The sequence below is a fragment of the Phoca vitulina genome, unplaced genomic scaffold, assembly GCF_004348235.1.
Source record: "Phoca vitulina isolate PV1807 unplaced genomic scaffold, GSC_HSeal_1.0 scaffold20, whole genome shotgun sequence".
NCBI lineage: Eukaryota > Metazoa > Chordata > Mammalia > Carnivora > Phocidae > Phoca > Phoca vitulina.
In genome coordinates this window covers 33,754,319-33,779,770 of record NW_022589723.1, presented here as the reverse complement: position 1 = coordinate 33,779,770, position 25,452 = coordinate 33,754,319, and the positions used below count along the sequence as shown (strand labels likewise).

The window sequence follows — 25,452 nt, the reverse complement described above, 5'->3', positions numbered from 1 at the left end:
AATAAGATGAGGTGAAGTGAGGTGGGGTGAGGTGAGGTGAGCTGAGGTGGAGTGAGGTGGGGTGGGGTGAGGTGAGGTGAGTTGAGGTGAGGTGAGGTGGGGTGAGGTGAGGTGAGCTGAGGTGGAGTGAGGTTGGCTGGGGTGAGGTGAGGTGAGGTAAGGTAAGGTGGGGGGGGTGCCCCTGACACAAACGGAGGGCAGAAGTCTCCAAGCTGCTGAGGGGTGGAGGTTGCCCAGTCAGGGCTTAGAGCTTCCTCTCCAGATTTCTCACTACCACCCCATTGCCACCACCACCCTGCCATCAGACAGGACAGCTCAGGATGGAATGGTGCACAGCCTGGACTCACATCCCCACTCTCTCATCTACCAGCAACTGACCTTCTAGAAGTCACTAACCCTCTCTGCATCTCCATTTTCTCATCTGTGAAATGGGAATGTTGACTCCTGGGCCTCCCAGGACCAAGATGGGGTCCTGGGAGGGCACATGTGGGCAGTATTTTGTAAATGATATAGGCATTATAAAAACACAGGGTTATTACTATTCTTTTCTCTCTGGCTTCTTTGGATAGACAAAAACAAAACAACCCCAGTCACTCAGTCTCCAGCCGAGAGGGGCTGGATTTCAAAAGGAGCCTTACTACCAACTGGGGGAACCCAGAGAGAAAAAACAACCAACGCAGCTGTCCCCACCCCCAGCCCACAGCACAGTGAGGCGTCGAAGCTCGGGCCTCTGCTAATGCCCGGCCCCAGGCCCCTCTTCAGACTGACAGCCACCACCGAATCCAGATGCAAACCATTCTCAGTGGAGGCCACCCAAGTCCTTGGAAGTCGGCAGGGAAGACATCTACTTGCCCCTCACAGTACAGGAAGATTGACCTGCTCTGCATTTAATGAAATGCCCGGCTCACTTCCCCCCAAAACTCTACGCCCTGCCACATGCCCACACACGTATGTATACCCCAACAGCCACTGACACTTCTGGGGGAGCCAAGCTTGCCTCCTTCCCTTCAGTGGTCTGGTGGAATGATTTTGTCAAACCTCCACAGAATCTTTTTGAGCAATTCTAATCTGCCCCAGCCCTCTCCTGACACTCAGCTGGCTGATAGTAATCCTGCTCCTAATCAGTTCTCTTGACAGCCAACCACAGAAGGATGTTCTCGCAAGACCTCAAACACCTGTAGAGAGCTCTTGCTGTCCTGGGAGAGAATTGGTTATCGTATGTCAGTTTATCAGATGAGCAGAGAGCCAGGGTCACGGGAGGACCCGGACCACTAAGTTTTGATGGCAGACCGGCTTGAAGGAAAATGTGGAGGGGACGCAGCCCAGAGGAAGCCAGCCTAAGTCAGGCGTTCTGGAAGATGCAGGACGGGACACATGAGGAATGCTAGGGACCGGTCAGATGTCTGGAGGAGGAAAAATGCTGGAGTAGGCAATGCTCTGCCTAGTGCTTGCTGTGTGACCTTGAACAGGTTGCTTGGCCTCTCTGAGACTCAGTTTCCTCATCTCACAGGGAATTGTGAGGAAGTACTAAGACCATGTCTGGGCAAGACCTTAATATAGCATGGAGGGCTGCCTGGACGTGCAGGCGATCAAGGGTTCCAGAGGGGCGGGGAGAATCAGGAAGGACTCTGGTGGCGGACAGCTGCAGGGGGCTCTGGGTCGGGGTGGGCGGGGGGAGGGCGGCTGCTGGCTAAGTTTCTCCCTCCCACCCCAGGAAGGGTCACTCTGTCCAACGTGTCCGAGAGGAAGGACAATATGCGCCTCGGCCTGAGCCTGGCCACCAACCCCAAGGACAACAGCTTCCTGGTAAGAGCCACCCACCCCACCCTCTCTCCACATCCCCGCCCCTCTTGCCCCACAGACCCTCTGCTTGGGGCCAGGAGAGGCAGGGGGTGAGTCACTGTGTCCTTACACACTCACACTCTGTCCACACGCTCAGGGAGCAGCTCTGCCCCAGATTTCCTGCCTGTACCATTCTGCCAGTGTACCCTCAGCTTTTGAGGGGGACAGCCCCGGCAGGAAAACATATTGAGCTCTTTTGTGTGCACACCTTGGGGATGCAGGATGGACAGCCTGAAAGGAACAGGAATAAAGACGGCCAACGGTGTGAAGGGAGCCCATCCCTCCTTCTGGAGAGCCAAATTTCTGAGGCGGGGGTGGGGGAGGGCGCGAATCTCTGCTCTAGGTTCGGTCAAAGAAACAGGACACACACACACCCTAAGAAGTCTCTGAAGGGAAGCCATAAATGAGAGAACACAGATTTACGACAACTGAGGGAAGAGATACAGAGCACTGGGACCCCCGGACTGTGCAGGGTTAGATGGGAAGGCTTTCTGGGGGAGGTTGTTTTTTTTTAAGGATTTTATTTATTTATTTGGCAGAGAGAGACACAGCGAGAGCAGGTACACAAGCAGGGGGAGTGGGAGAGGGAGAAGCAGGTTTTCAGCCAAGCAGGGAGCCCAATGCGGGGCTCGATCCCAGGGTCCTGGGATCATGACCCGAGCCGAAGGCAGATGCTTAACGACTGAGCCACCCAGGTGCCCCTCTGGGGGAGGTTTTTTATTTGCTTTTCAAGAAGAGACAAGGGGTCTTAGCAGGGAAGAGAGAGGAGGGGGTATTTGTGCTGAAGTGGTAGGGACATTTATTCATTTCAACACCGATGCTTTGAGCCCTTACGATGTGCTGAGCCCAATGCTGGACACTGGGGATTCAGCAGTCAACAGAGCGCCTGCCTCCCCTGGGGCTTCAGCTCTGGTGGGGGGAGAGCTGATAAGCCAACAAGGAGTGTAAACATGACGTTGGGGCAGGAAGGCCTGTCGTCAGAGGTCTCTGCACCCTGCACACAGGCAGCAAGTGCGGGTGGCATCATGGCGGACGCTGCCTGCTCCTTGCCGCCCTGGGTTGGGCAATGCTGGAGATTCAAAATAGGAGCCAGCTGGGACAGATAGTTCTAGAGACAGCTACAGGAGAAGAATTCAGAGAAACATTACCCCAGAAAGCCCAATAAAATGAGCCACTCGTTTTAAGATGGGAGGGCTTGTGTCGCTCTTTGTTCTTATCCAACAATATGTTTCTGTGGACAGGGGCGCCTGGGTGGCTCAGTCATTAAGCGTGTGCCTTCGGCTCAGGTCATGATCCCAGGGTCCTGGGATCGAGCCCCGCATCAGGTTCCCTGTTCGGCGGGAAGCCTGCTTCTCCCTCTCCCACTCCTCCTGCTTGTGTTCCCTCTGTGTGTCTCTCTCTGTCAAATAAATAAATAAAATCTTAAAAAAAAACAATGTTTCTGTGGACAGATGGGACATTCAGGGTGTGGAGCACCAGACACCAGGACAACAAGATGAGTGGGATGCTCAGGGGCTGTGGAGAGCGTTGTGGCCCTGCCAGGGAAAGTCCAGAGGTGCCTTGGTGTGTGGTCAGCCCGCAGCCCTTCATCATCCCAACCAAGGGCAAACAGGACCCTGGGTCCTGTCCACACACAGACCTGTCAGGGGCTTTTTTGCTACTCCTTTTTCCTTCTGAGGCTCCTTATCATGTTCCTACCAAATTGATTTCATCTACTTCACAAGGTGGATGAAGGCCCAAGAAGGATTGTATGATACACCCTCTGAGGCTTCCATGGATTGGTTAAGTCCCTGGTTTATAAATGACAACTTTTGTTCACTCATTCACTCATCCATTCATCCATTCACTCATCAGTCCATCCTCCAACCAATTGTTTATCTCTCCATTCATCTGTTCATCCACCCATTCACTCATCCTTCCATCCATCCCTTCCTACACCCATCCATCATCCATTATCCATCATCCATCCATTCATCCATCCATCCATTATCCATCATTCATCCACCCACTCATCCATCTATCATCTACCCACCTATCTATCCATCATCCATTCATCCATCCATCATCCATCCATCCATTATCCATCATCCAGCCACCCATCAATCCATCATCTATCCACCCATCCATCCATCTATCATCTATCAATCTATCCATCCATCATCCATCCTTCCACCCACCCTTTCATCCATCCATCATCCATCCACCCACTCATCCATCCATTATCTATCCATCTATCCATCCATCATCTATCCATCTATTCATCCATCCATCATCATCTATCCATCTGTCCCTCCAGCCATCACCTATCCATCTATCCCTCTAGCCATCATCCATCATCCACCCTCCTTTATTCTCCCCCTACTTCCAGAAATAATTTACTGCAGCTTCAACAAAGGACAGAGATAAAACAAAACCCTTAAAATCTGACTAAAAAAAGAAAGCTAATTAAAGAAAGAAATTAGAAATGGAATAATTATTTTTCCAGACCAAAGGAAATTATAGGACAAAATTTAGTCCCGGGTTTCCTGGCAGCAAGACAAAAATGGAGGCATGTGGCTGGGCTTTCATTTTTAATGACCCTGACCCTGAGGGGGACTCATCACTTAATCTTTAAATGAGAAGCTGACATCAATGTGGTTGGTAGCAAATTTCAGAGAAGGAGGAGAAACATTCTTTTTTTTTTTTGCCAGTAAGACACATGGGTATATTGTTGGAACCCAGTCCTGGAAGTTTTCCCAGTAAGGACCTTCAGGTGACCTCTTCAGACAGAGAGGTTCTTCTAGTGACCTTGAAGGGCCACTCTCATGGATGATGCTGCGTGGTGGGTAGGGTGGGCAGGAAGGGTGAAGGAGAGTCACAACTCTAGGTGATGGGATAGAGAATGGGACCCTTGAAAATGCAACTAAGGAGGACTCTAAGATTAGTTTTTCTCCATTCCATCTGAAGCAAGAGAACTAGAACACATTAGAGCAAGAAAGAATTCAGTTAGACTCCAAGAAGACTCTCTAAATCCTTGGAGTACCAATACTCAGATAGAGGATGTCTATCTTAGGTCATGGAGGTTGGGCTGGGCCAAAGGCTGTTGGGTCTGGACCCTCCCAGAGATCCCCCCACTGACTAGGGGTCTGCCCTGTGCTTCACAGGCCTGCAGCCCCCTCTGGTCTCACGAGTGTGGGAGTTCCTACTACACCACAGGGATGTGTTCGAGAGTCAACTCCAACTTCAGGTTCTCCAAGACGGTGGCCCCAGCTCTCCAAAGTAAGTAGCTTCAAATCTGCAGACCCATGCTGAGTGGCCGACGGTCATGGAAGGCTCCGAGCTCTGATCCCCCCCCACCCTGCAGCTACAAAGCAGCACCTGGACTCGAGCCCCGCCCTGCTCCAGAACCTGTGGGTTACCCACAACAGAGTGTTGGTGGGAGGCCAACGAGCTGAGGTTATGAAGACAATCCTGGCAGGCAGAGAGGCTCACTGCAAACCCACTGTGAGTGAGGAAGAGGTTGCTGGGCCACCATGTAGAGCAGCAAGCCATGCTCAGCACAATTCTGGGGACCTTGTTCACTTAGACTACAATGTGAATGGTGCCCTCTGATGTTACGTGATGCAGTTGCCTTGTAGGTGGAAGGCCAAGGAAAACAGAAATATCCCTGGTAACGGCCCCCTCTGACTGGTGTTCCTGGATATCAGGAAGTTCTGCCCAGCTTGCCCAGAGGCTCATGGAACACAAAAGCTCCCACTCACTCCCCACCAGCCAAGAAAATCTGGAGAAATAGTGTTTAGACCTTGTCTCCTGCAAGCCCAGACTACTTGGCTCCGAGCCTCACTATTTCCTCTGGGCTGAATACCGTCATCCAAGCAGCTGCTAACCCGTTTTATTGAGGGTGAAGGGATTAGCACCTCTGGCCAGGGGGGTGGGGGGGGGGTGGGGGACATCAGCACAGCAGGGGCTAGAAAGTGGTCCTTTTAAGGGTGAGGAGGAGGTGTTGATTCTATGCTCACAAAGTGGCCAAGGGAAAGGCGGTGCTGTGGCTGGCAAGTTCGGTCACATGAGGTGTGAATGGGGAACCTCACCCCAGGCCAACAAATGACCATCTAAGCCTCCAGGAACTCCTCTGGTGGAGGCCTGCTCATCTGGCCCACCAGCAGCAGTGTGCTGGGAGCTTATCAGACATAGACCCCAGGGCACCCCCTCTGGAGGTCTGGGACAAGCCCCAGGGTGTGTGTACGTGGGAGTGAGTGAGTGTGTGCGTGTGTGTGTGTGTTCCCTGGAGTGTTCAGTCCTGTTTAGGAACCACAGATCTAAAGCAAAGTTCTTCCCAAGATGCTTTCAAAAAAAAAGTGAAATAGCAAGAAAGAAATCAGCAGTAATAAATGCGTTCTAATAATAAAGATGGCTTAAAAATAAAAGAAACCTTGTTCCTACCACTGGATTAGGAACTCCGCCTAACCAAGGAGTTTCTGTCTCAGTCACGTCCCTGGCCGCCCGCACCACACAGCTGGCGGCAGGCATTAACCAGGCTGGAAAAGGACAAAGCTATCTGGCTGTGTTAGCCCAGAAGAATTGGGCCATCACATGCTGCACAAAGCGTGCAGGTGGGACGAGAATGTCTACATTCAAAGCCACCACCTTTTGTCTCTGGTGAGCACTGACTTCAACCAACTGCACCTTCGTGGTGCAGGAGTTACTGGAATGGTTAACACACAGGAGTCTCCTGCCATTTTGCTATAAAGTGGATTTTACAACAGTGTGAAAATTCTCCAGTAGAAGTCGGCAGATACCCATATTTCAATATGATATAATCTAATATAGTATGTATATATCATATATTGGGACATCTAATTTCAAAGCAACCCTAACCGTTCACCAATAGAAATAAGTTACTTAGATTTTAAAAGATTGTTGCATTTGTTGCGGTACCAATGTTTCTTTGATGGTTTTTAGTGTTCATTTTAACTTGGTATTAATATTATAAGAATATAGAGAAACCTTTACGCTCAGAGCAGAAATAAAGGCACAAATGCTTGACCTGACGATGTCATTGTCACATTTACAAAGTACTTTGCTTAAAAATAAATAGAAAAAAATTTTTAAAAAATAAGAGGATCCGCTAAGATTTCTTGGGCACTGACTTTGTGCTCAGCCCTTTAGAAGCCTCATTTCCTTGATTCCTCCTGGCAACCTTCTCCTATCACCAAGCCTGTGTTTACGGCAGAAATAACAGGCACTGAGAGGTTAGGTGACTTGCCCAAGGTCACACAGCTAATGCCCGGCAAAGCCGGGAATCAAACGGTCTGTTGCTGGATCCCTCATCCTAAGCCATCACCCCTTACTGCTCTCCTAAAAAGTGAAGCTCATTCATTTGGGCTGAAAGCATTAGCCAGCTGATGGTAGGTTGGTCCCTGATGAAGAGCAGAGGGAGTCAGGGTGGATTTAAGCTTGGTTCAAACAGCCAGCACAGAGTGGCTGAGCAGAGCCAGGAATTCCTGGGCTCATCATTCATGTTGCCCAAATAAACTACTAGCCCAGAGAATTACATGCGTGTGACAGGGTCCTTCTTCTATTGTCCCCTGGACCCACACCTGGAGAATCAGAGACTGAAAGCACTGAGTTACTGGGCAGCCATGACCGTGTCCCCACTTCCCAGGGTGCCAGACCTACATGGACATCATCATTGTCCTGGATGGCTCCAACAGCATCTACCCCTGGGTGGAGGTTCAGCACTTCCTCATCAATATCCTGAAGAAGTTCTACATCGGCCCTGGGCAGATCCAGGTGAGTGTCTCCGTCCTCCTCTGACCAGGGCTCCCCAAACCTATGGAAGACTCTGGCCTGGGCCGTGGAGGAGCATCTTTGCACGTGCTAATGAGGTGTAGGTGCAAGGGCCAGGCCCAGGCCCTGCAGCCCAGGACGCCCACCTCTGCTGGGTGCATCCGGGGACGGTTCCGAGGAGGCCCCACTTCACCGGCCAAACCCGTCTTCTGGGATAGATGCCACCTATTAAGAAAAACTTTTCCTAGAGAGAGTAAGAAGGAAGGCAGGGAAGGTTGAGTGGATCCCTGCTGAGTGAGGCACAGGGGAGAATTAGACACACAGATCTTGAGAGAAGACCGAAAGGGGGAGGGAGGGAGGACATAGCTACCAGCAGGTGTCCGAAACGCCACCAGGCTAAAGAGGGGGTCGATTTATTCTGTATTGTTTTGGGTGGCCAAGTGAGGACTGACATTTAAGAGGTACGAGGTGGCAGATTACAAGTCATTCTAGGAAATTATTTTGTAACAATTAGAGCTGTTAAAAAGGCAGTGGGCTTTCTCAAGAAGTAATGACTTGCCCACAATGGGAAGGTCATCTTTAGGGTCTTGTGCACGAAAGTCTGGCCTTAAAAAGGCACCAGATAAACTTGGGGCCCATCCGACAGGAAGGTTTTATCATTCCAGTCCTACTATAGGCCCTTAAGGTTTTTTGTTTATTTTGAGGCTATTAATATTGTCTATATCTTATCAACCTTGGCGATAAAAGATTCTCCTCCAAGTTTTCAGGAACCTTGGTTCCAACCTTTGGTGAAAAATGCCATGGCCCTCCAGTCATTCTGCTCCTAATATTTTAGGCTTCAATCCTATGCTCAAGGAACATAATCTGTTGGGCCTTTCTTTATTTTTATTGTTTTTTGTTTTTTTGTTTTAAGAGAGAGAGTGCACAAGGTGGGAGGGGCAGAGGGAAAGGGAAAGAGAGAGAGTCCCAAGTAGGCTCCACGCTAGACACGGAGCCCAACGCGGGGCTCGATCCCACCTCACAGTCTCCCCTCTGGAGAGGCACCTTCCACCCACCTCACCAAGCCACCCATTCATTCCTGGAGCTCTGCAGAACTTTGCAGAATAGCTTCCCTTCCCAGTGACTCTTCCTTGGGAAGTTCCCCCGCCCTTCGCACTCCCCAACAGTTGCAAACAGAGAGATGACTCTGGGAAGCCTCACCGCCCACAGCACAGCTTTCAGGGGTCCTTTCTCTTCCCTCACAGGTTGGAGTTGTCCAATACGGAGAAGACGTGGTGCATGAATTTCACCTCAATGACTACAGGTCTGTACGAGATGTGGTGGAAGCTGCCAGCCACATTGAGCAGAGAGGAGGAACGGAGACCCGGACGGCATTTGGCATTGAATTTGCTCGGTAAAAAAAAAAAAAAAAAAAATCCTAATAAAATAGAAATAATGATAATTTACTTAAATCTCAGATAACTTGTCTAGTTCTACATTGCTGTGTAACAAACCTCCACAAAATTCTGTACCTTGAGACAATAATTTATTAATCCCTCCAGGTTCTAAGGTTGACTGGGCTCGGCTGGTCCATTCTCTCTGGGGCTCTCTCCTATGGGTGTAGTCCAGTGTGTCAGCTGGGGCTCTTGTCATTGGAGGGGTTGACTGGACTGGACGTCCAAAATGGCACACTCATGAGGCTGGCAGTTGTCTCGGGCTGTTGGCTGGGAGCTCAGTGTGGGCTGGCGACCTGAGCACCCACACGTGGCCATGTGGCTCGGTTTTCTCGTGGTGTAGCAGCCAGGCTCTGAGAGGGAGCGTCCCAAGAGAGCTTTCCAAGAGGCCCCCACAGGAACTCTGAGACCGCCTTGACCTAGCCCCCAAAGTCCCAGATATAACTTTTGCCATATTCTATTGATCCAGCAAGTCATTAAGACCGGCCCAGGTTCAAGGGGAAGAGAACTTGATTCTGCCTCTTGATGGAGGAATGGCAAGGTCACATCACAGGAGAGCATTTGGAATGGGAGGTATTGTTGCAACCAACTTTGGAAAATGCGCTGTGCCACAGAGACCCATAAAAAAGTGGATAGGTTCCATGAGGGCAGAATCTTCCATGGAGTCTGTGTCATCAGTGGAGTGCGAGGAACATCGTTAAATGTAACTCCTAACTCCTGAGGTTGGAGACTCACGAGCCTGGCTCCTTAAAACCACACCAGTACCCACTCACCATGAAGATGAATGTTGCCTCTAGACAGCACCCTCACGGATGGCTCCGTGCTCTCCAGTGACACGGCCATTGCTCAGAACATTGTGCTCACCCCCACTGAAATCAGGAAGTGACTTTAGAAGCAATTCCCCAAGATCTTTTGAGCTGAGGCCTAAACCCCTAAGGTGACTACATCTAAGGCTAACGGATTTTAAATGTATAAATTCTACATCTACAAATATAAGCTCTGCTATGTCCATTGAGACCACAGGCCCATTTTCGTATAATCCCACCTCACATCAGATAAGCCAACGTGTTTAATAGAATTTAGCAGTAACGTGATTTCATGCGGTCAAACGATGAAACTTTCTCCAACCTTATAGCTCTTTATAATTAAGTTACAGCTCCACTAACATAATTCTGTTTGCTGGTAAAACTTGCTCAAATGTTTTTCCTAAATGAACCTGGCTCTTACTCATCCTCACAAAGAATGGGCCATGAGCCTCCCTCCGTGTGAAGATGGCTCTTACTCATCCTCAAAAGGAACGGGCCATTTTTCTGTTTTGCTGTCACTGGGATGAGTCCCTGAGCCCCCCACACACGCTCATGGAATTGCTGGGGCAACAGAGGAAGCCGGTGCCCACTGGTGATCGTTTCCTCGGTGTGAACTAACTGACTCATACAGGGATGCAGCCCACCAACCCCAGGTCAATTACGAGTGTGGGACCCACCTAGTAGTTTGAACCAGTCGTGACTCATGAGCACTGCTGGGCCTCAAGTGAAGTTTGAAATCTGATCTCCTCAGCCTGCCAAGTCCCAGATTACAGGGGGTGTGTCTTAAAGTAAAAGGTTTGCTCTCCTCACTCAGTTATTCACAATGCATTTTTTTCTGTGTGCACCTGCAAAAGTATGAAGATCCAGGCCATGGACTTGAAGGGTTACAGAGACGGTAACCCGTGGCCCCCCCTGGCCCAGTCAGGAACTCTGAGAAGCATCAGCCTAAATCAGTGAGGATGAAAGGAGAGGATCTAAGGGAGGACTTGCTAAGAGGGGCTGGCATTTGGCTTGTCCTAAGAAGACCCCAGGATTCGATCAGGGAGAGGTGGAAAGAAGACATTCCATCCGGCCAAGGACAGAAGAGGGGGAAAGTCGAGGAATGTTTATATTTGGAGCCTTTTGACAATGGAATGGGGTTCCTGTTTGGGGGTATTAGAGCCAGATTGTGAGAATGATAATGTCATAGCTAAAACAACCACGAGTGGCCATGGAGGGCTCTTAGGCTCGAGAGTGTTTTCATCAGATATGCACGTAAGGATGAATCTGGTAGTCATGTATGGCTTGGAGGCCATGGGGACAATGATGTGATTCCACCTTAGTTCACTCAACACTTTTAATTAAGGGGGAAAAGCAGGAGGAAGGGCTCAGAAGGACAGAGGGATGACCGGGCCAGATTATGATGGGTTGATAGGCCATTGTCAGGACCCGAAAGAAATGGGAGCCAGTGCAGGTTTTGAGCAGAAAGGAGACATGATATGGCCTACTTGTCCATAGATCATTCTGGCTTCCAGAATGTGAGTTGAGATTATCAAGCTCTCACTGCTCTCAAGGAACTTATGATCTGATTTACAAGGGAACAAATCTAAGGTTTTTTACACAATAAAAAGTCACAATTTTAAATTTGATGATTCATGTCAATATTCACCCCATTGCAGATTCATACAGATATTCACACAATTCCACTATATGGAAATATGAACCTGAAAATTCTTGGCTCCCTATATAATAAAACCTGTTTCTCCCCTGCCATACTTTTTTTGCATGGAGTTTTGTGCCTGGGCCTGATCCTTCAATGAGGTGATGGAAACATCTAGAATCTCTGTTGAGGGACTGGCAGAATTCTCACTCCACTGGGTCAGGCTGATGCTCAAAATTTGCTATAGTCACATCAAGTGTACCTCTGGCCTCCTTCAGTCCATAGCTCATATTAAAACTCGATGGTCTTTGGGGCGCTTGGGTGGCTTAATCAGTTAAATGTCTGCCTTCTGCTCAGGTCATGATCCTGGCATCCTGGGATCGAGCCCCGCATCGGGCTCCCTACTGAGCAGGGAGCCTCCTTCTTCCTCTCCCTCTGCGTGGCTGCCCGTCTGCCTACTTGTATCTCTCTCTCTCTCTGTCAAATAAATAAATAAAATCTTAAAAAAAAACAAAAACAAAAACAAAACTCAATTTTTTTTTTTAAGTCCGTCTATCCACAATATCATAGAGCTGAGAGAATGGCAGATGGTCTGTTCTCTTAACTGGGAGCTTGAAGATGCTCTGAACTAACTTCTTCCAGGCTTTGTGAATTCCTCAATATCTAAATCATGCACATCAGTTCATCAGCGTGCCGTGTCACAAGAGATACCTCTGGTGATGAGCTTTAACCTAGCATCGTGGAGCCTAAATCTGTGGGTCAGACCCAAGAGTCTCAGGGAAACATTTATTTTCAGATCCTTACTGGAAAATCCTACCTGCTGGGCCAGACTTTGGGTCCAGACCATGTCATTCCTATTCAGAACCTCACGGTCTAAGGAGGGTTGGCCACAGAGGCACCGAGAGCCAGTGATGGTTCCAGAGCCAGGTTTCCTGCTTCTGAGATGGGCTGCCAGCTCTAAGAGTCTCTCCGCAGTGTGGTGGGCCAGCAAACCAGGCCCCAGCCCCTGGCTGGATGGTCCAACAGGCAGGCCAAGCACCTGCTTCAGGCACTGAAAACAAAATAAAAAGCAAGAAAGAGGAGTATTTGTCATGGAATTTGATACTTAATATTTCCTAAAATAGAATCAAAATAGTCCTCGTGGGAAAAGTCAGAACTTCGTTCAGGCTTCATTCCGTGTATTTTATGGATTAGTGTTGTTTGGGTGTTGAGTTACTCTGGCCCATCACCCTTTCATAATGTAGGGAAGTGGTTCTCAGCATCAGTATTCATTAGATCTTTGGAAAAATACTGATGCCCAGGCCATGCCCCAGAGCTTCTGATCACATGCCCAGGTGGGGCCTGGACATCAGCATTTTTTAAAACTCCCCAGGTGATTCTAATGTACAGCTGGGTTTTTGAACCACTAACTTAGGGTGTCTAAAAGTCCCCATCTGGGGTGCCTGGGTGGCTTAGTCGGTTAAGCGTCTGCCTTCAGCTCAGGTCATGATCCCAGGGTCCTGGGATTGAGTCCCACATCAGGCTTCCTGCTCAGTGAGGAGCCTGCTTCTCCCTCTTCCTCTGCCCCTTTCCCCCCACTCGTGCATTCTCTCTCTCTCTCAAAGAAATAAATAAAATCTTTAAAAAAATAAAATAAAAATAAAATAAAGGTCTCTATCTGACCTTGAACTTTCCTCCCAAGCCCACCCTGTCCCCTTCGCTTGCCCAAAACAGCATGGTCGAGACCCTAAAGGGGTTCTTTAAAGTCGCTTTTTAAAGATGAGAAGGGCGCCTGGCAGGTGCAGTCGGTTAAGCATCCAACTCTTGGTTTTGGCTCAGGTCCTGAATCTCGGGCTCATGAGATCAAGCTGTGGTCGGGCTCTGCGCTCAGCACGGAGTCTGCTTGAGATCCTTTCTCCCTCTCCCTGTACCCCTCACACTTGTGCTCTCCCTCTCTCGTAAATAAATAAATCTTTAAAAAAATAAAAAAAGAACAAGCAGATACGTGACCCATCTGAGCAGCTGGTGAATGAGTAGTGTGGGCATCTCAACCCAGCTTCTTCGTTGGTTCAAGATCCAACCCTGTTGGGTTGCTCCCTCAGGGGAGGTGATTGGGCTTGGCCCTACTTCTGTGGCTGCCCCTCGGGCGGAGCACTGGAAGCTGCCCCATCCCTACATCCTTCTTGTGACCCTACCCCCCTGTGCTATGGTTTCAGCTCAGAGGCTTTCCAGAAAGGCGGAAGGAAAGGGGCCAAGAAAGTAATGATTGTCATCACAGACGGAGAGTCCCATGACAGCCCAGACCTGGAGAAGGTGATCCAGCAAAGCGAGAGAGACAACGTGACCAGATACGCTGTGGCCGTGAGTCCTGCTCCGAGTGTCCCACACTGCGCGCCCCTAGAGGCTTAGCCATCAAACCTCTGGGGAGTCTCAGGGGCATTTTCTGGGTAGTGAACAAGCTGTCGAGGCCCTCCAATGGGCCTCTCCTTGTTTCAGCCTCCCCTAAAGAGCATCTGGGGAATTTTCCTTCAGTGCTGTCCAGGGCTATCCACAACAGTTGTGGGGGCTTGGGAGGTTTTTTCCTCCATTGCCAGGGAGATTCTGAAACCTCAGAACTCTAGGAAACACCCCCAAGCCACCCGGCCCCCAGACCCTTATCTTAGACCAGGGGGCTTCTCTGGCCCCTACAAGACAGCCTGTCTCAAACTGCAAATGGAACCCCAAGTTCTGCTCCTGGCAGCTGAAACAGTGGCCCTGGCCACTCGGGGGCAGGGGACTCGGGCGTGTGGGGAGGCCTGTGCTACGTCCTGCTTGGTCACCCTGCCCCTGTTCCCTGGCAGGTCCTAGGCTACTACAACCGCCGGGGGATCAATCCAGAAGCTTTTCTAAACGAGATCAAATACATAGCCAGTGACCCCGATGACAAGCACTTCTTCAACGTGACCGACGAGGCAGCCCTGAAGGACATTGTTGATGCCCTGGGGGACAGGATCTTCAGCTTGGAAGGTAAGCGATACCTACCGAGAGAGGTCTACGCTTCCAGGCTCACATCAAGTGAACCCCATGGAGCAACATCCAGCCCCACAACACGGAATGCTTTAGCAGGAGCCATCCCGTCACAATAAATGTGTGGTATTCCGTGCGGGACTGGAGGCCATGCACCTCACAGACAGCCCCGGACGGTGGCTTTGAGACTTTCTCCTCCTTTGACCACTGACGATCCTGAAGCCTGTAGGAACCAAGTGACTTGCCAAAGCTTCCCCGGCTTGGGAAGCTAGTGTCGCCAGATTTAGCAAATATAAAATGCAGTGTTTGTGGCAGACTGATACTAAGAAGTTATCCGCTGGTTGTCTGAAATTCAAATTGAACTGGGCATCCTGTATTTTATCTGGCAACCCTAGTTTGGATGCAGCTGGGCCTGCCTCTGTAGCCTGAAACGCTTAATCCCTGAGTCCAGCTGCCTCCCATTCCGCCGAAAGCACTTTGCATAGGGTTCCTTCCGATTGCCTCTCTCCTTACTATTTATTATTTTTTAAGATTTTATTTATTTACTTGACAGAGAGAGCACACAAGCAGGGGGAGCAGCAGAGGGAGAGGGAGAAACAGGCTCCCCACTGAGCAGAGAGCCCAACGCAAGGCTCAATCCTAGGACCCTGGGATCATAACCTGAGCTGAAGGCAGGCACTTAACCGACTGAGCCACCCAGGCGCCCCCCCTTATCTTACTTCCTATTTAAACTCCAGTTTTGTTTGCACGGCTCTCCTTTGCGCCGTGTATTGCTAGACCCGGCCCTCCCGACACTGGGCTGGGCCACATGGGAGGGTTGTAAACAGAGACAGAAAGCGGCATCCCAGAGCCTGAGCACATTGGAAAAGATGAGCTCCAGACCCACGAGGAGACAAAAGCAGCCCTTATCCACAGGATAAAGGAATAGAAAGTGTGAGCCTGAGTTTTGACACTCACATAGGACTGAAATATCCAGATGAGGGTACTTCTAGAAATGGTTTCCTTGGGCGTGGAGAACATCAGCTCCAGGGCCCTGGGTTGGGGTGGGGGGCTCTCTGGGGAGGGACTTTCAGCACACATGGGTTTCTTGTGCAAAGCTGTGGTGGTGACGGGTCTCCCTCCCAAGGATCGAGCCAACGTTTAGGAATCCTCCAGAGGCCTCTGGAACCAAAGCTGGTGAATAATAGGAATGAGAGAAGTGGGGAAAGAAATGGAATTTCCACTTCTTGCCAAAAATGTAGACTATTTCTTTCCATGAACTTTTCTTGTTCTTTCCCCTATTTTGACAGTCATATAGCATACATGCTCTGTCATATAACTCGTCCCAAACCCTTTCCAGCAGTAACGGGGCTATAAACCAGCAGCTGCCAGAAGGTGCCTGGTGCCCCCCTGTGCAGGCTGCCTGCCTCTGGGGCCACCCAGGGGGGCAGTGCTGCTGGACTCAGCCTTAGGGCCCCCTCTGCCTTCGCTGAAGGGGCCCCCCAGGACACAGATGCTGGGGGTGGAAATGCAGGTGTGTGTGGCGCTAAGCGATCCGGCATGGAGCTAGATCTTTCTGTCCTTCTGTTTTAGGCACCAACAAGAACGAAACGTCCTTTGGGCTGGAAATGTCGCAGACGGGCTTTTCGTCCCACGTGGTGGAGGTGGGTCGGGGTTGGAATCGCCCTCCCGTACACTCCCCAGCTCTCTAGGTGGTCACCCCGCCTTTCCTGGGCTCTCACCCCTCTTTGTTTCTCCGGTCTCTCTGTCTCTGTCTGCCATGGCTCCAAGAAGGAAGTCAAGGTCTTCAACGTGCAACAGGTTGTCTCAAGCCCTTCTCAGCAGGGAGTGGGCTACAAGTAATGAACTGTCCCCTCCCTGCCCGGGGTGCCGATGGGGGCATTTCCTCCAGGATCAAAGGTCCCAATCGGTCCACAGAGCCTTGCGTGAAAATTGGGTCAAAACCAAAGACATTGCACTAATAGCACCCTGTGCCCGAGGCGGCCTGTGCGTGCGGGCGCGTGGCCCCACGCCGATGCGGGAGGGTGTCCAGACGTGCCAGGTGGCAGAGGTCCCAGGTGGGCACGCCGTGTCATGAGCAGCATGCCGTGTCAGAGGCTCTGCGTCGCAGGCCCAGAGCGTCAGGCTGTCACTCGCCCTCGGCACACCTCACCTGGTTCTAATTGGCAAGATGGGGCTGGAACCTCCCGGAATCGCCAGAGGGGCCTCGAGAGAGTCGGTGTCTGTGAGTACGTTTTTCTAAACCGTGGAGCCCCGCCTGGGAGCACTGCGTGGTGGGAGGACCGCACGGCAGGAGTCTGAGTCAGGGGGCAGGCAGGTGTCCTAGCTGTTCTCCCCAGGCTGGCACCCCAGGAGTGTCCTTCTGCCTCCTCGTTTGCCAGAAAAGACCTATTGATCCTGCCGGCTTATACATGACCTTCATTATCTCACCGATTCCCGCCCCCACTCCTCTGTGAGGTGAATCGGGCAGGATTCCTTGGTCCCCGTCTCCAGAGCAATAAACTGAGTCACACAAAGTCTGAGCGACCCGCTGAAGTGACATAAGCAACAAAAACACCAGTCTTACACTCTTCCTCCCCACACCAAGCAGCTGCTCCCTTAAAGCTTATGGAATCTAAGGGGGTCTGAGTCAGAAATCCCAAATCGGAGGCAGGGAGTGGGGTGGGGGGCCCTGTGCGCAGCAGGCAGCGTGCGGAGGGGTGGAAACCTGACTCATGATCCGCTGTTCCTGAGCTGCATCTGGACAGGCTCCTGCCCACCCAAATACAGCAGGATATAAATGGAACTGCCTGTAATTATAACACTCGTGTTATATGTGCACAGCACTGTAAACTTTTCCAGGAAATTCCTGTGCCCCGTTTCACGCTCAGCACAGCCCTGCTGGGTTGGCAGGTGGGAATAATTGTCCGTTTTAGGTGGTCAGATCTGCAAATCTTTTCTGTGCCTTCTCAGTGCTGGGCCCTGTGCTGGGTCCCGGAAGGTGCAGGCTCCTGCTTTGAATACGATGGTCCATGTATGCCCAGGAATCAGGGAACCTGAAGAGAAAGGGAGGTTACGACGAGGTTCAGGTATTCAAGAACACTGAGATGAGGCCTGAAAATGACCCAAGCAGTTCAGTGTGTCGAGCGAGATGAGTCCCTGCAGGATCCACGGGCTTCCCAGCTGCACAGGGGAGACCAAGAGCTCCGAGCCTGGCCTGTTATTTAGATCAAGGGCATGCGTTGCCCTGTGCAGATTCTCCCACGTGTCCAACTTGTTTTCATTCCCGTGGTTGGAGAGACCAGGATGCCTCTCCCCATCCTCATCCCCACCCCAGCTCTTCTAAAGCCCCCAAGTCTTGTTTTCAAGTAACAGGCATCTGGAAGTTTTTATCTGATAGGACTCTTAAAGAGATGATGATTAAATTTGAATCTGAGACTCTTTAATACTTAAAAAGAAAAAAAATCCTTCCAAATCTGAAGGCATGGAGCAACGATGGTGGGCTGTTGGCACTGCGACTGGCCATTGGGTCGCCATTTTAGGGCACAGAGGTTTCTCGGTGCCAGCCGCTGATACCATCATAATTGGCCACAGCCGTCCTGTCCCTGGGAGTCCAGCTCCACCGTTCTCATGGTTGGTCAGACCTCTGTGGGGATGGAGAGCAGTTGGTCCAGCCTTTTGGCTTTGCCCAGAGCAGGTCTGGAGCCCCAGTGAGTCCACGTCCTGGGCGAGCTACCAGGCTCCATCTCCCCCAAAAGTGTTCCACAGACAGCCTCAGACAGCTGCTTCCTGCAAATGTGTGGAGAGCCTTCAGCTGCCCTGGGCCTGTTTAGTTATGTCAGAGAGAAAGATCTCCAGTCTTAGGGGAAGGGCCCCATAGAATGTTCTCAATTAGCAGAGGAAGGGCCCAGCAGCTCATCACCTGGGCTGCTGTTGTCTACCTAGCAAGGAAACCAGCCTTCGAGTGAAAAAGGATAAAAGCAGCAAGAGGAAAGAGACTCCAGTGCCCAGGGTAGAAGAGGAGACCCCAAAATGTCACCTGGTCACCCAAAGAACCCAACGCCCCAGGTCACAGGAGCCACTGGGGGAACCCAGGGAGCTAGAGTCAACCCAGGGAACTCTAGTCTCGATTTGCAAAAAAGGGAAAAAGGATGTTCTGGAAATTACCATCAAGAAGGCCAGCTGTGGATCTCTGGTCAAATTCTAAAACAGATTTTTAAGCCAATGGCTCCATTAGCATTTGGAAATGAATGCAAAGCTCACTAATAGCTGGAGTGGCTTCTGTTAGTCCTGGCTGCCTGCTGAGGTGGTGAACTCCCTGTTGAGCTGGGTAATCAAAAAGAAGCTGCAGGAGTCGGCCAGAAAGTTTACAAAAGGGCTCCATACCTCCCAAGGGGGCGTAGACTCTCTGAGTCTCTAATGCCCACAGGCCAGGAGCGGAAGCTATAGAGGAAGGAAGGGACTACAATCATTGCCCGTTGGTGGTGGATGGAGCTGGGGTGCTCCTCTTACCTGAGGGCTCAGCCGAGGAATTTCACATGGACCTCCTACCCCACAGTCCATACGTCTCCCCAACCCCAAAAGTTTCCAGAAGGAAGCAGTGTTATTAGCATGGGTCCTGTCTACCCAAATACTTTGGTGACTCACCTGAGATGGAAAGAGACTACTTTCCTTTCACCTACCCGTGATGACCCAGCAGGCCAGATGACCCAGAACAGGCCAAGGTGGGGGGAGCCTCCCACCTCCCCGGCCAGCTGCCCCTTCAGCCTGTGCCCTTCCCGCAGCGCCCCCTGGGGTTGTGGGCTAGAGAGCTAAGGCCGTTGGCCATTATCGGAGGTTCTGAGCTGTTAAAGCCTTCAGGCTGTAATCTTTCCTAAGAGCTTTACATCTGAACTAGTTTGGCACATTCGATTCAATCAAAAATGAAAGAAACTAATCCATAGATGATGATGTGAGGGGTTTTTAACTCCTCTACGCCCCCATAGCCCTAAACAGTGGATTCTTCCACCTGCCAGCCAGGCCAGGCAGTTAGGTGTCCTCAGGTTCCACCTTGTGCGACCAGGACATGGGAGCCAAGGTCTGCCGGCTTGCTGTTCCAGATTGTTGAGAAGTGACTCCTGGTGGCAGGAATCATTTCCAGTTCATTGGGGGGGGGGGGTCCTCCTAAGCCCCAGGCCCTCAGGCTGTGCGTTGGTGCCCCTCACTCAACTCCTGGGCCTCGTTCCCAGGACCTCTGAGCAGAGACCACCAACACTCTGATCAGGACTGAGCAGTCAGGTACCGTGTGGCCCTTGCTCCCCACACCACCTCCTTGTCACCCTGGCTCCTGATTACCAGCACGGTGAAGAGCTTCTTTCCACAGAAAGATTGAGGGCCTGTTTCCGGGTGTCTCCTGCCCAACCCCGTCTAAACCTCCTGGCACTCGTCCCTTCCTCAGGCTCCACTTCGGGCTTATTAAAAATAATCATCTTCTGACAGAATCCAAGCATTTAGTGAAAGTATAATCCATGTTCTTAACCATGTATTTGCCTTCGGAGGGGCTCTCGGCCCTTCTACAGTCACTCTGATGATGGGCACACAGGCACTAGGGAGCCATGGAGGAGTCTAGGGAGGAGGACAGTACTCGGGGTCCTCTAGGTGGTCTCTGCGCCAGTGCGCGGAACCACCAGCAGCCACCTCCACCCGCCTATCCAAAGCCGAGAAGAATTGTTGGCGTCTGGTATCCTCATTCCATTACTGCTGGGCAAGAAGAAAGCGCTTCCTGGCTCTGTGGCCTCAGACAAATCAGTCAACCGTTCTCAATCTCAGTCTTGGAGCAGATGTCTGAAAAATATTTGCTGGAAGTGAATCTTGAGGCTTGGAACTGGAAGTGTACATTTCGAGACTTGCTAATAAATCAAGTAAGGGTTTCTTAAAATCCTATCCTAACTCCACCCACCTCCTCAGGTGCCTGTCCCTTCCTAGGGGGGCCCCCCAACCAGGCTGCCCTGGCCTCCAACGGGGCCCTCCCCTTGGGCTGCTGTCGGGAATCATCTGGCAGCGCCAACCTGACCGTGAGGTCTGCCTCTTTGACTCCTGCCTCCCCGGTGCTTTCTGGACGAACTAAAGAATGAGAAGAGCTACTATATACCGAGGCCTGATTGGCTGCCAAGCACCACGCTAAGAATTAAAAATGTTAATCCTCACAACAAAACGATTTACAGCAGCGGCGGAGACAGAGAAACAGAGAGAGAGAAAGAGCGAGGGAGAGAGAGAGAGAAGCTTGCCCAGGGTCCCACAGCTAGCAGCTCTGGAGCTGGGACAGGAACCCCGATGTCTGACTCCAGGCATGCTCTAGCCACCAGGCCAGGGATTCTCAGCCTCAGCCCAGCCGACAGTTTGGGCCCCGCAGTTCTCGGCTGTGGGACTGTCCTGAGTACTGTAGGCAGCAGCCCTAGCCATGACCCACCCGATGCCATACCGACCCCAACACCACCCCCCCGACAACCAAAACTGGTTCCAGGCATGGCCAAATATTGCCCGGGGGCCGAGCTGCCCCCAACTCGGGAACCACTGCCTTAGACTATGCTGTTTCCAGGGCTGGGGACGCACACTGGCTGGAACATGGTTGAGGTCACATGCCCAGGGAGCCTTCAGCTCAGCTGGGAAGGCAAGACTGCTGCAGGGGCCGGGGCAGAAGGCAGCTAAGAGCTGAGCTAGCAGAATCCAATGGCAGGTGCTATGCTCAAGTGAATACAGGTGTAGGTTGCCTGTAGGGAGGGTACGGACTTGGCCTTGACCACGCCTGCATCCTCATCTCTGCACAGGGCACCAGAAAAGTCAGCTTATGCCAAGGGTCCACGGGCAAGGCCACCCGGGCACACCCTGGCACTATGTGGTGGGAGCTCCGGTGGCCCCAGGGGGAAGGAGGCCATAAATCAGGGAGGCAGTGCCAGGCCCGGAACATGGGACAAGGCTCTTCCCTGGAATGCCCTGATATTCGTATTCCAGCTGGGCCTGCATGCCTGGCTTCCTCTGCCAAGGCTTTGGCCCTTTGGGGGGCCCTGCCCTTCCACATTTTTTCCAAATTCAAAATGTCTAGGCTCCCCGAGCTGGGGAAAGACAGTGCCATAGCGAGGTTTGCTCCGGTGGCCTTCGCTTGCCCTCCCAGCCAGCCCTCAGCCACTGTCCTCGGCGAGGCTCTCCCCGGCAACAGACCCGTCTCGGAAAAGGGCCACCACCTGGGAGCACAAGTGTGCAGCCCCTGCCAGGGTAAAACGGTGTAAGGCGAGAGCCCGTGAGCCATCAGCCGGCCCAGTACCACCAAATCCAGAAGTCCCAGTGGAATCCCCGAGCGCCACTGGTCGGCATCAGTCCTCCCCAGCAGAATCCCAGCCATGTCAGTTGAGCCTCAGCACATCGTGGAGGCCTCCAGTCATCTGCAAAGCCAAAAGCTCATTTTCTCCACGGAGGAAGAAGGCTGTCCTGCAATAGCAAACTTGGACTCAGCCGAAAGACAGAGGGAGGAGAGAGAGAGGTGGAGGCCCACACATCACTCTCCTCTTAGAGGGTGTTCCGATGGAAAACTGGAACCTGAGTCCAGGGGCTGCCCATGGGTGTTTCGTCCTCTGCCCAACCCACCTCCCTGCCCCAGGTCCTAGCCCTGCCGCGACTTGCTGTGCAGCCTCAGGCAAGTCCCTTTCCCTCTCTGAAGCTTGGATGCTATTTGTCAAGTGCAGATAATGAACATCTGTCCCACCAGCCTCTCACAAAGGGGTGGCTGGATGAGAAAGTACTCTGCAAAGAAGGGAGCATGCCCCCAGTTCAAGGAGCGCTGGCGGTGACCGTGGGCAGCGAGTCTTTGAAGCCCCGGCCCCGATCCTGGCCCGGCAGATGTGAGGCACTCTCAAGCTGAGGCTCATACAGAGTAGGAGGAAAAAGCTAATTAGAAAGTGTGACATTAAACACAACCAAGCATATCAGACTCTCCAGAGACCGGCTTACTTACAGTCGTAAAAACATTCTGTCTGAACAGTCAGTTCCAGAGTATTCCAACTCTTTAAACCTTATCTAAGATCAATTGCAGTCTTTAAAGTGCCCCCTGGGAAATGAGAAATGGAAGGTCAGCTTCAGGTTCACGGTCCTGCCCCCTCCACTGGCACCAGTGAGACCAGCACCTGGTGACCTGCCTGCATGTTCACTCACGGCCCTGATGGTCCCAAGGCCAGAATCACATTTTTCCATTGGCACCATCGCTTTGGAGGTGCGGGGAGATGGAGTGGTTGGGGGGACCTCAAATCCTGCCAACGAGCCAGGATCAGGGAGGTTCAGTGCAGGGGAGAAGTGACTTCACCAGCTAGTCCTCTCACAGCCCAAAGCTGGGGTACCACCTACCCGGGCCAGAATCGCCAAGGTCGCCCAGGAAGGTGGCCCTCCCTGCTTCCACCACCTCCTCGGACCTTCATTGTCCCTAGTCACTGCTCTTCCTCTTCTAAGTGCTTGCTGTTTGTCTTTCTGTGCCCACTAGCTCTGTGGGTTGTTTAAGGAGGCGGGGTAGTGGCCCCTCAGGGAGCCAGAGCCCCCATCTTCCCCTCCAAGCACTGCAGCACCCACTTACCCTGCAGCTAAAGACAAGCGTCCTTCCTCAGAGCATGGGCTGTCACAGATGTGGCCCTGGCTTATCCATCAGTCTCATCAGAGTCACTCTGGCCCCTCATTCCATGCTCCAGACCATTAAACAGCTTCCAGTTCCTTAAAACCAAATCCTCGAGACTCTCTCCAGCCTCAGGGCCTTTGCACACTTGTCCCCTCCCTGTCCAGGTGTCCAGGTGAGCATGACGTATTCAAAATGCTTTTCCTGACTCCCATTTCAGTCTAGCCTAAACCTCCCTGTGCTATTTACTTATAGCATTTATCACAATTTGCAACTATTATGCTTATTTGCACAGTTCTTTAGTACTCGGAGCTCTGCGAGGGCAGAGACAATGTCCCAGCACCAAGCAAGTGGCTGGGACAAAGCAGACACTGAAGAAATGAAGAAGTGAGATTTACACACAGGGAAGCAACTCAGACACCACAAAGGAATGTGGAAGGAGGCCAAGTGCAGGGGCACGGCCTCAAGGAGTGAAGGAAGGAAGGGAGAGTGACAGGAGATTTCCTACAGAGGGCGTAAGCCCACAGAGGAACAGAGGCTGGGGCCTAGAGGTGGAGTTTATTTCTAGAGCATTCCTTTGTTTGACCCATTTTGTGCTAAGGACGGGGTGGAAGGTCCTTGGCTCATTCAGAAGTCAAGAATCCTGGCTGGAAGCCGTTAAATAATGAACACAGGAGAAGGTGCCTGAAGTGGCCGGCACATGTTTCATTGTGCAGAACCCAGATGCGGCTTCCCAGCGGGGGGCCCCCGGGGGATGTGAGCTGATGTGTGTCCCCTCCCCAATGTCAGGACGGGATTCTGCTGGGAGCCGTTGGTGCCTACGACTGGAACGGAGCCGTGCTGAAAGAGACCAGTGGCGGGAAGGTCATTCCCCTCCGAGAGTCGTACCTGAAGGAGTTCCCCGAGGAGCTCAAGAACCATGGCGCCTATCTAGGTAAGAGCCCGAGCGGAGCGTGGCTGCTGGGCGGCAGGCCAGGGGGGCCCCAGCGGAACTGCCCCCACACGAGACAAGGGGCCTGGGTGTGAATATTCTGTGAATACCCAGGCACAGCAGCACCGTGCCTGGCCCGCAGTAGGTTCTCGATAACCAGGCAGAATAAGTGACAAGCAATGCACCTGTACCTGAAATTCAGCTGATGCTTCTAGACGCTAGGTCAGCCATTGGTATTAAAGCTTGCTGCCTTGACTAGGGTTTGAGCACGCTGAGCTGCCTCCTAAGGCAGAGTGCAAGTATTAATGTTCACAGTCAAGGCAGAAGTCACTTCCCAGTAAGCATTCCAGAAGCAGACATTAAAGAGAACCAGAGACTGTTGGCCTGATGGTGATAGGTCCCAGGTGTGAGGTCCTAACCCACTGAACCCAGTCACCTCCAGTCCTGTAAGAACCAGGAGCCTGGCCCTCCACGCTAAGGCTGCCGGGGAGGATTCCCTTCTGAAAGGGCCAAGCCAGAGCGAAGGGCGGAAGCGGGTGAACGGCCAGGGGGGTCCTATTGTCTCTGAGCCAAGTCGGCCATGTTTGAGGTCACCCATCATTAATGACTCCTCGGACCCCACTCTTCCATGAGACTGGGCCCCCCGGAGTTGGCATATCTGTCCACATGTCCGGCCTCTCCCTAATGCTCCATGTCATCCCCGCCTTTGTCCCTCAGCTCTTCAGCCACTCCCCTTGCCTGTGACACTGCCCACGCGGTGGTCACCCCATTTTCCATCCCCAATTCTGAGACCCTGAGCTGACCACAGGACAGAATGCTGGAATCAGGACTTGCCTGGGAAATACAGAGGTGCAGGTCCCTAGAAGTCCCCCAACACTACCTGGCCCACAGATATTAAACCTAAACTGCATAGAGCACCCCCTGTGGCCGGTGCCCTCCGAGTGCCCTGGTAAGCGGGACCCTGCCTCTGCCTTCCAGCCGTTTCTCAGCCGGTGGGGCCGACACAGGGGCACAGATACAAATTATAACGCAAGTGGGGCCAAAGTGTGGATGCAAGCACAGAAAAGGAGGGAGAGATTGGAGCCCCCGCCTTGGCAAATGCCCAAACACTAGAAAAGATGTCAGAAGAAAGAAGGCCAGCGCCCACCTCACACAGATCAGTCGTGATGGTTTGTGCTCCTCCCATGTGCTCAGCACTGGGCCGAAAGCGGGGGCACCAAGTAAGGGGTGGTGGGGCAGTTGCCGTGAAGCCTTAAATATCAGGGAGATAGCACCAGCGCCCAGGGCCCAAGTGAGTGGGACAGACACCGAGGGTGGTCCCGGTCCAGTGGCCAGCACACTCTGGCCCTCGCTGTGCATGAACTGGAGCCTCTACCAGGGCTCCGAGGCAGGAAGAATCCGAATAAACCAAAATGGTCCAAGAGAAGGAGGGAGGC

General features: G+C 52.0%; 1 protein-coding gene across 1 annotated transcript in view; it reads left to right on the top strand.

Annotated features, from left to right (window-relative positions):
• ITGA11 (integrin subunit alpha 11) overlaps positions 1-25,452 on the top strand; it is a 136,450-nt gene that overhangs the window by 81,199 nt on the left and 29,799 nt on the right. Inside the window, exons 4-11 of the mRNA XM_032417596.1 lie at positions 1,715-1,806; positions 4,986-5,100; positions 7,487-7,614; positions 8,856-9,004; positions 13,685-13,829; positions 14,309-14,474; positions 16,047-16,117; positions 23,875-24,019. Coding sequence (XP_032273487.1) covers positions 1,715-1,806; positions 4,986-5,100; positions 7,487-7,614; positions 8,856-9,004; positions 13,685-13,829; positions 14,309-14,474; positions 16,047-16,117; positions 23,875-24,019 — 1,011 coding nt within the window. The remainder of the gene's footprint in view (positions 1-1,714; positions 1,807-4,985; positions 5,101-7,486; positions 7,615-8,855; positions 9,005-13,684; positions 13,830-14,308; positions 14,475-16,046; positions 16,118-23,874; positions 24,020-25,452) is intronic.